General features: G+C 47.8%; 1 protein-coding gene across 1 annotated transcript; it reads left to right on the forward strand.

Moving 5' to 3' along the window:
* The first annotated feature begins 246 nt into the window (after positions 1–246).
* On the forward strand, positions 247–1216 carry LOC144892159 (protein FAM200C-like). Its single transcript, XM_078777404.1, has one exon. It carries the CDS (start codon positions 311–313, stop codon positions 1214–1216), a length of 906 nt encoding a protein of 301 aa, XP_078633530.1. The 5' UTR covers positions 247–310.
* Positions 1217–10602: the final 9386 nt, after the last annotated feature.

Below are 10602 nucleotides of genomic sequence, written 5' to 3' on the forward strand. Positions count from 1 at the left end.
CAAACATGATAGTGTATGACACCAGCGAAATACTATTGGCCGCTAATGCGGCCAATAGTACAACACTAATTTTTGTCACGTGGTGCCATTTCAACCAATCGGCTTGCAAGAATCTTTTTATGCGGGATAAAATACACTCTATTCATGCTGGACTATTCAATGTGGCTGGTTCAACTTTACAGCCTGGCCTGGCCAGCACAGACATTGGGCAAGGTATGAACAGTCAGTGTTAGCGCTGATGTTAGTCTTTCGACATTTTGGCGTGTTGATTTCGTTATTCAAAAAGGCTTCACGTCCGGTCGGCTTCAAGATGTCGGCCTCAAAGAAAAAGTGTCGTCAGTATTCCGTTGAATACATCAAGTATGGATTCATTCCATCTCCGACGAACAAACAGTTACCGATGTGTTTGTTGTGTGGTATCACGCTGTCCAATGAAGCAATGAAACCGTCTCGACTGAGCGAGCACCTAAGTAAAAAGCACAGTGACAAGGCTTGCGCAGAGGTCAGCTATTTCCAATCGCTGAAAGAGAAATTTGAGAAGCGATCCACGGTAACGACGATGTTCAAAGCCAGCCAAAAGCTCGTGGATAAAGGACTGGAAGCGTCGTATAAGCCGTCATTGCTCGTCGCCAGATCTGGAAAACCGTATTCAATCGGCGAACAGTTGATCAAACCAGCTGTTGGGGAAGTGATAAAAACCGTTATGGGCCAGGATCCGAATCCAGTTCTCTCGTCGATTGCGCTCAGCAATGATTCCGTGGCCAGGCGGATTGATGAAATATCATCAGATGTAGAAGGTAAGCTGTGTAGTGAGCTGGGAAGCACACACTTCGCCATCCAGCTGGATGAGTCCACTTTGCGTGACAGTGAAGCTCTGTTACTCTGCTACGTTCGCTTCATCCGTGATCAGGAAATGGTGGAAGAAATGTTGTTTGCCCGCTCTCTCCAGACCGATACGAAGGGTTCTTCCATCTTCCTAACGTTGGAGAAGTACTTTACTGATAAGAACATACCGATGGAGAACATTCTCGCTTGCGCGACGGACAAGGAACCAGCGATGGTTGGTCGCCAGCGTGGTTTTATTGCGCTTCTGAAGAACCAGGTACCGTCCGTGTTCGCCATTCACTGTGTCGTGTACCGCCAGCATCTTGTAGAAAAAGCTCTCAGCACCAGACTTCATACATCACTCCAAAACAGTAATCAAAGCAGTGAATAAAATCAAGGTGTCGTCTCTGCATGATCGGCTGTTTCGTCAGCTTTGCCAGGAGAACGATGAGGCATTCGAGCGGATCCTGTTGCACACCGAAGTTCGACGGTTGTCCAAAGGCGCTTGTTTGACCCGTTTCCTCAACAGTGGTCGAGTTTCTGTCGGAAATTGATACGGAGCTATCGGAGAAAGTGAATGCGATTGAGCATGATGTGGCTTACCTCACGGACATATTCAGTATACTGAATGATGTCAACAAACAACTCCAGGGTGACCATATGACGCTGATTAAAGCAAAGAAAGTGATTGGCGCGTTCGTAACCAAGGCGACTCTGCACAGGGAAACCCTCGGCCGCAGAGATATGTACCACTTTCCCCGGTTGGCAAAGGAAACTGCTGTTTCTGATGAAGAGCTGCTCGTTTATTGCAATCACCTTGAGAAGATTTGTGGAGATGTGGAGCAGCGTTTCGAGACATGCTAGAACTGTCGGTGCCGGCATGGGTGATCAACCCATTCAAATGTGACATTCAAGATGTGAAGCGCGAATTACAGGACGAAATTATCAACCTCCACAATGATGATGAGGCGAAGGCAAGATTCTCGCAGCATGAATACAGCAAATTCTGGATTCTGGAGCGGGGCGAATACCCCGCAATGTGGACAGAGGCAGAACTGCTGCTGATGGCGTTCCCCACATCATACCTCGTTGAAAGTGGGTTCAGCGCCGTGATGGTGCTGCTGACCAAGTATCGAAACCGCCTTGACATTACCGAGAGGGGCGATCTGCATCTCTACCTCACTGAGATGGAGCCAGGCGTTCGTAATCTCGCAACGAGTCACCAGGCCCACCCTTCACACTAACGGTATTTGGGCCTGTGATAACAGATTCCCAGTTTGCCTCACCTGGGCCTGTTCTGCTGAAACATTGTAGGTCGTGCAAAATAAAATAAAAAATAAAGTAAAATATTATTCCGAAAATATTTCGCTTCTGTTATTTTTGCTTCCTCTCTACATAAATTCTGGGTGGCCGACCACGAACGATAGGACAATGGGGGGCATTGGGCCGGTCCAAGAGGGCAGAAGGGGGCGGTAGTCCAAAAAAGTTTGAGAACCACTGGTGTAACTGAATTAATTCAACCACCAACTATTTTTGAGATCAGCGTAGGTCACAAGGTCAACATAGGCCAAACGTCAACAACCATTTCAAATTTCTAAAATCCTCAATTTTCAAGTCAATCAGATGATTTGCAAATCAGGTATCTGAATTCAACCAACTATTTTTGAGGTCAACAACTATTCCACAATTATTTTAAAAATAATTATGATGTTTTTTTCGGTCACGTTGTTCAGCCGCCATCTTGGAAAAACGGAAAAACTTTGCACCTCTATATCTCCGAAAGTGCTGAACAGAAAAAATTGAGACATGACTCATTGTAAAGAACTCTCCATGGGGAATAACATATACTAATGATGATGTCATATGTGCGTCCATTGTGACGTCATAATTCGACGAGTACAAAACTTCATCCAATCAAGATGAAATTTATTCAGCATCATCTAGGGATAAATTGGTGGGGAAAAAAAAAAAACGATGACGTTATCGGTCACGTGGTTCGGCCGCCGTATTTGTTTTGACACAAAAGCCTTAAAAAAAACACTGAAAACATGTCCCGGTGAGGGTCTGCAGTCTGTGATTGCTCTTTCTTGTTACGTATTGCTTGAACATCAGTTGCATTCTGTCTATTAATCACGTACTATTGGAATATACCTTTCGACCCTTTAGACTAGCCTACTGAGCCCCTCAAGCCTTTGAAGACCTTTCAAGACCCAAAACACCCAAGACCATGAAGACCCTTAAAAACCCCAAAAACCTTAAAAACCAAAATGACCCTTAAAGATCCCAAAGACCCAAAAGACCCAAAATAATGCCAAATGACCCTTAAAAAAGGCGCCCGGTTCCCCGGGTGAGGTTGTTGTAATGTATGTTTGAAGTGCCTGCAATGGAGAAGCAACTACTTGGTTGTTGTTGTTGGTTGTTGTTGTTGGTTGTCCCGAGGGACCCAGAAAAATTAACAGACTTCCGGCGCAGACCGGATGGCCTAACTTTGGAGTCCTGCTTATGTTGCATGGTGTCAGAAATAATCTGCAATAACTCCGTCCATCCATCCCATCTGAATCTGGTATCTGGGATACATAAACGATGGCATCCGTTAACGTTGAGTACCCCACGATTGACTGTGATTCAGCTTCGCTATATCAGGAATTTGTTCGATTTCGAAACCACGTTGGATTTGTGTTTGAGGGTCCGTTGGCCGATCTGCCAGACAAACGCAAGGCAGGCTTGGAACATGGATCGGAGAACAAGGACGAGATATATACAAGGCTTTTGAGTGGATTGAAGGTGAGAAGGATGATCCCAACAAAGTTTTGGACAAATTTGAATTGTATATTCGTCCACGAAAAAACAAGCGCATCGCGAGGCATCGGCTGTTCAAGAGGAAACAAAGCTCCGAGGAATCGTTTGACACCCGTGTTAAGGACTTGCGTCTTATTCTCTTGGACTGAGTATGCACAACCTGAAGATGTGCTCGTGGATGCGATCATCCAAGGTGTGTATGAGGAGAAGGTCCAGGAACAGCTGCTGGACAGAGGTGAGGAACTTACACTGGCCAAAGCTCTTCAAGTGGGTCAGCAATTTTAACTTTCAAAGACTCAAATTCGCATCATCCGTGATGAGGACACAAGTGTAGCTGCTGTACACTACAAACAAGCGAGGCCACAACCACAATCGAACCCAGCGCCACTACCGCCAGCACGCAGGAGACCACGGCTCAAGGACAGATGTCAACACTGTGGTAAAGATCCTGACCATGCATGGAATCACTGGGAATGTCCAGCAATTGGATCCACGTGCTCTTAATGCAAGAAACCGAATCAGTGGCTTGCAGCCGTCGACGTGCTAGCATGCATGCATTCGGTTGAAACTCAGTTGGATGGTGCTTATGCTGATACAACCGAGTATATGGATGAAACTCATGGGAACATTCTGCGGATCAGTGCACTGCAGACAATGGCTACTAGTGGGGTGCCCGGACACTCGGTCATTTCAAATTGATGCAAAAGTTTCGTTTTCAATACCAATTTGAAGGTAAGGGCCCATAGAACAATTTTGGTTCGAGTGTCGAGCACTCATATTAAAAAAATTTGGGGGGGGGAATTTGGAGGATTTTTTTTTGTCACGAATCTTCCCCATACCCACCTGCGTTGTCATCCGAAGGGTCCCTCAACTCTTGTACCAATTCAGATTTGTTGGTATACATCGTGGAAGCCAGTACAAGTAGCGCCATTTCTGTTGACGAGGAGCTAGTTGCGCCAGATGTTTACGACTTCATTGTTATTGACGGTGGAGTACTGATACACTCACTTCCTGGTACAACTGTCCAAGGAAACACCTTTGATTCATATTTTGACAAGGTATTCTGCCCAAGAGTTCACCATGACTTGAAAAGATCGACAACAGTAGATGTTGTAAGAATCAGAGTTACAACATTGTCTCGAATAGTGAGTTTAATTCAGAATCGATCTCTAGCAATGCCTGTAAGAAAACCAACAAGCAGCATAATCAGTATTCAGCAATCATAGGGGTCAGCAATCATAGGGGTCAGTAATGGATTTGCAATTAGAACAAGCAAACCTGGAACAGAGTAATACGCACCATCTAAGTATGCACTACATCACACAGAATAAATGTCACAGGGAATGATCGGAGCGCTGTCTGACCGAATTCTTATAGCAGCCACTCAGCGGACAGAGGCAGCATACCACCTGGGTTCAACTTAGACAGAATTTCATTACATTCTCCCCGACGTTGAAACTACACTACCCCTAGTGGCGGAAACCAAGCTAGCAAGTCATAGCAGCATAGAAACATCAGTTAGCAGCAGTCCATGTCAGTCAGTCCAACCATAGCGGTCGGGGCGGCGAATTTCTCTTCCGGCGCACGTCCGATAGGCGCCAGGAGCCTCAACCGCAAGACCGATTTCCCCCACGTCGGAGTAACCGCCTAAATCGGGTGACGGCGGTGGCTCCACAAAGCCATCCGGATCGGGCGCATGTGGTGGTGGGGTAGACGGTAGATTCTCCATTGTCGGATTAACCGTGCCGTAGTCCGGCCCAACAGTGTCCCTGCATGGTGCAAGATGGCGCACCGAGACTGTAGACTCACTTCCATTTGGCATCAGCACTCGGGCGTGCTCGGGGTTGGCTTGGAGGATATGGACCTTGTCAACGAGGGGGTCGTATTTACTCGAGCGAACCACGCGTTTAAGGAAAGCCAGTCCGGGCTCAGCAAGCCAGCCCGGCAAAGGACGGATACCGACAGAACGACGTGAAAAACGAAACATACGGTCATGGGGAGTCTGATTAGTAGCAGTACACAACAAAGTCCTGATCGAACTAAGCGCCCCAAACCACCCAGGTCCATCGGTCGAAGCCTAGACCGTGGGACTTAAGGGCCAGAGCAATGGCTTTCCATATAATGCCATTAAATCGTTCCACCTGTCCGTTCGCCTGTGGCCTATACGGAGTAGTATAGCTAGAATCAATATTACGCTGGAGCAAGAATGCCCTCACATCCTGGGACAAGAAAACCGCTCCACGATCAGTGTGCACATAGGCCGGATTCCCAAACATAGAAAACAATTCCCGCAGACACCAGATAACCGTGACAGCGGTCATATCACCGCACGGGAAAGTAAAGGGAAATCTGGAGAACTCATCAACTATCGTGAGAAGATACCGAGAACTACCCGAAGCCGGTATTCCCTGACAAGATGGTAGACACGAAGGCGGCAGGGGCCCTTTGAAGTCCATGGCCAATCGCTCCCACGGCCGAGTAGCCTGGACCACCGTAACCCATCCGAGGGTTGTAGAAGCGAGGTTTGAGTTCAGCACAAATGGAACAAGTGCGACATAGCTGACAAATTCCCGCAATAGAGTAGGGAAAATTATGACTACGTACATAATGAGCTAAACGCGTCATGCCGGGATGGCACAATGTGTCATGAAGAACGCGCAGGTCCTCAAAAGTGGTGAGACTTGCACACACCGCTGGTCGTGATAATGTGTCTGCTATGAGGTTATCCCGCCCTGGGCGGTACCTGATAGTGTAGCAAAAATCGGCTAACTCAATCCTCCAGCGAGTGATTTTCTCGTTCTTAATACGCTGAGCATGGCGGGTATCGTACATAAACGCAACACTTTGTTGATCAGGAATGATGTCAAAACATTTGCCAAGCAAATATGGCCGCCAATGCCTGATAGACTCAACGATGGCGTACGCTTCCTTCTCAACAGACGATTGTCTTCGTTCCACGGGGGAGAGCGTCCTTGAAAAGAAGGCCACAGGTCGCCCCTCTTGAGAGAGTGCTCGTGGATCGTGCACGTGCGTGCACGCAGCTATCGCGTGATCCGACGCATCGCTCTCCAAAACAAAGGACTTGTTTTCATCAATAGACGACACAGTGGCGCCAGCTATGTCCCACTTCAGGCCATGGAAAGCAGCCTTAGCAGCGTGACACATGGGGACGCTTTGCAATTCACAAGTGGACGAAGCTTCTCAGAAAAATTTTGAATCTACTTTGAATAATGAGCAAAAAGCCCGAGAACACGCTTCAAAGAAGCGCGATCGAGGGGCGGGGCCATGTCGAGCAAGGGTCGCAGTCGCTCCTTGTCTGGAGTGATAGTGCCGTGGGTCACGGTGTACCCCAGGAGATCTATCGTTCGAGTGGAATAGCGACATTTAGCCTTGTTCATAGTCAGTCGATACTTGTGCGCAACCTCGAGGAAGCGCTTCAGGTTGGCATCATGATGTGCTTTGTGGTACCCACAAACCGTGAGATTATCCAGGTAAACGAAGACATCGGTTAAGTTCTCTTTTGCAATGATGTCGTCCATGGCCCTTTGGAAGCAGGAACCCCATTTGTGCCCCCAAAAGGGAGACCGGTGAACTGATACAACCTTTGTCCAGATTCAAACCCTGTGTAGATGCGATCTGCCTCAGAGATTGGAATCTGATGATATGCGCTGCGAAGATCTAAAGTACTGTATACCGAGTACTGTGCCACGTGGCGAACCAGAGAATCCATTCCCGGGAGTGGGTAGGCGTCCAATTGGGTAAACCAATTAATCGTCTGCGAATAGTCGATTACCATGCATTTGCGGTGCGTTTCGGTCTGAACCACCAAAACTTGGGCCCGCCAAGGCGATCGACTAGGTTTGATTATGCCCTCATTTAATAGCCGCACAGTCTCCTCAGCAATGAATTGCGTGTCAGCCCGTGAATAGCGTCGCGATTTAACGGCAACCGGTGTACAGTCAGTAGTCATATTGGGGAACAGTGACAGTGGTTCGATTTCCTTCCCTGCAAGAGCACACACAGCAAGAGTATCAGCACCACCAAATTCCATTTCCAAACGCCCATGCCGATGAAGAAAATCGTGTCCCAGCAACACCTCTGCACATAATGCTGGTAAGACCATTAAATGCACATCCGGAAACATCCGGCCATTAAATACAAGCTTCAGTCAGCATTCCCCTTGGGTACGGAGCCATAGTCCTTGGGAAGCCATGAAGATTCTGCGTGTTGTCCCGAGAATCGGACAGTCATGCTTCCGAACGATTCGTAAATCGACATAGCTATCCGTAGAACCCATGTCGATTACGGCATTTGCATTTTGCCCTTAAATCATGAGTGGAATAACAGCGCTGGACAGGCCAGGTGGCCCTGCAGTCGTCGAGTCGTCGATAGGGGGCGCTCGAGCCACGCATGTGGATCCGACGCTAGCTAGCGTCAATCGTGAAGCCAAAGCCAATTGTGGGCTGGGCGATGAAATAATTCCAGTCAAGGACGGTCGAGCCGCCTGAGGCGCCACTTGTTTTGTCGGCGTGTTGATCCTAATCAAGGTCGTGCACGCAGCGCAGGGCCCGCGTGGAGGGGTGATCCCAATCAAGGCCGCGTGAGGCGCCGATTGTTTCTCAGGCGGAGAGAGAATCATAGACAAAGTCGAGCGAGTTCGCCGGCCCCATGACGCGCGACAAACCTTCACAAAATGTCCCTTTCGAGAACACAAATGACACGTCGCTTCTTTTGCCGGACAAACTGACCTTAAATGATTCCAGTTCCCGCAGAAAAAGCACTTAGCGTTACTTCCAGCTGAGGGAGCGGCAGCGGTGGCGGCTGTCACACTCGGGTCGAGATCCTTGAGAGTGTCCGTTGTCCCCGTTTCCGGCGGAAGTGCAGCATCCGTTTGCTCCACGGTAGCTCTCTCCAGTCGTGTCGTGCCGGTCAATCCTGCAGTAACGTACGGTCGGTCATACGCTTTGGCTTGAACCTGAGCTTCTTAGTACACAAGCGATAATTTATGAGCTTTGTCCAGCATCAAATCCGTTTCCTCAAGCAATCTCTGTCTTATGATTGGTGAATGAATCCCAGAAACAAAAGAATCTCTCATTAAATCATCACATACTTGTTCATGTGTCCGTGTTTCAGTAGTACAGTCCTTCACTAATCGGCGAAGGTCTTGAACGAAGTGGTCGATGGTCTCCGATGGATCTTGTCGCCGAGATGCGAGCAGATATCGAGTTTAGACCACGCTCCGAGTCTTGATGTATATTCGTCGCAATTCCTCCACGGCGGCGGTGTACGTACCGCATTGGGATATGTACGTGTATACTGTATGATTCACGCAGGAGTTCAGCACCGCAAGCTTAGTTACATCTGTGAGTCCCTCCTGTGCTTCCAGGAAGCTGGTCAGTAGTCTCAGCCAATGCAGTAGCTGAGCAGACGCGTCTGGTGTCTGAGGATCCGCTCCAAAGATTGGAACTTGTATCAGCTTATGAGTCATGATTATCCCGTTCAAGACAAGAGAGGATTCTGAATTAATTGTTGTAAGAATCAGAGTTACAACATTGTCTCGAAAAGTGAGTTTAATTCAGAATCGAGCTCTAGCAATGCCTGTAAGAAAACCAACAAGCAGCATAATCAGTATTCAGCAATCATAGGGGTCAGTAATGGATTTGCAATTAGAACAAGCAAGCCTGGAACAGAGTAATACGCACCATCTAAGTATGCACTACATCACACAGAATAAATGTCACAGGGAATGATTGGAGCGCTGTCTGACCGAATTCTTATAGCAGCCACTCAGCGGACAGAGGCAGCATAACACCTGGGTTCAACTTAGACACAATTTCATTACAGTAGACATTGTCTGGGACAAGTGTCATGCACTGACAATCAAAGGAGGCACCCAGGGAAAAACGAGGAACAGGCACCTGACAACACGTATCTGGTACTGCCAAAATCCAAGGAAATTGGCAGACGTTTCTGGCGAACGTTGATAACAAGAAGGAACTGTTATCATTCCTGTCAAAAAAGATAACAGAAGGACAGTTCCCAGATGACAAGGATATGTACATCACTGCAGGTGATCAAGTCCACCATGTTGGAAACAGTCCACCAATGGATCAATGCAACCATGAGAAGCTGACACTCATGTCCTAGTACATCTCCTCCACGCCCTCCAAACATCGTCACTCGGGATGGTTCCAATTGGAAACACAGATGTTGTCGTAATCCTTCTGAGTAATTTCCATCACATTAAGGCTCTGAATCCGGCCTCAGAAATCTGGTATCTCCTTCAAAGCTTCCTCTCCGGCCTTGCCCACCCAGCTCTCTCTGTGCTCTGTCCCCCTAATATTCCTACAGGTCGCACAAGATCTGCCAGCAACCCTCTTATGGTTAAACTGACAAAATCAAGACTCTCTTCTCACCTTCACTCTTTCATTCCCCTTTTCTCCCGCCTCTGGAACAAACTCCCCCACTCCCTTCAATCCCACTCCTCCCTCCAGGTGTTTAAAACAGCTGTTCACCACCATCTCTTATCTTCCCCCATCCAAAACCTTGATCTTTTCTACCCCCGCTAATTTTCACCCCAGATACACTTTTTCGAAATTCCAACTTCTTTCCTGGAAGTCTTTGCAGTGTCCCTATGTTTTATACCTCTCCCACCTCCCCCCAAACCCTCTCCCTCCCACAGTTCTCTCGATGACCCTGCTCTCAAATGTTGTGTTTGTGTCCTTCCCCCTCTCTCCCCATCTTGTCTACCGCTCCCCTTATTTTGTGTTTTGTGTGTCGGTTCGACTTTTTGTGAGATTAATGTTGGCTCTTTCACGAGCCTCGATCTTGTATACAAAAAAAAAAAAGCGGAAAAGACAACCAGAATGATCTCCCTGAACACTATCGCCACAGACCTGGGCACGACAATGTGCAAAGCCATGGCTCTCTTCCACGCATTCACTGGATCAGACAGCACGTCTTCCTTCAAGTTTAAGG

Source organism: Myxine glutinosa, chromosome 5 (genome assembly GCF_964187855.1).
Source record: "Myxine glutinosa chromosome 5, kmMyxGlut1.1, whole genome shotgun sequence".
In the NCBI taxonomy this organism is placed as follows: Eukaryota; Metazoa; Chordata; class Myxini; order Myxiniformes; family Myxinidae; genus Myxine; species Myxine glutinosa.

Bases quoted from the DNA above. Each gene is read 5' to 3' on its own strand.
- LOC144892159 (XM_078777404.1), top strand. From the start codon at position 311: ATGTCGGCCTCAAAGAAAAAGTGTCGTCAGTATTCCGTTGAATACATC.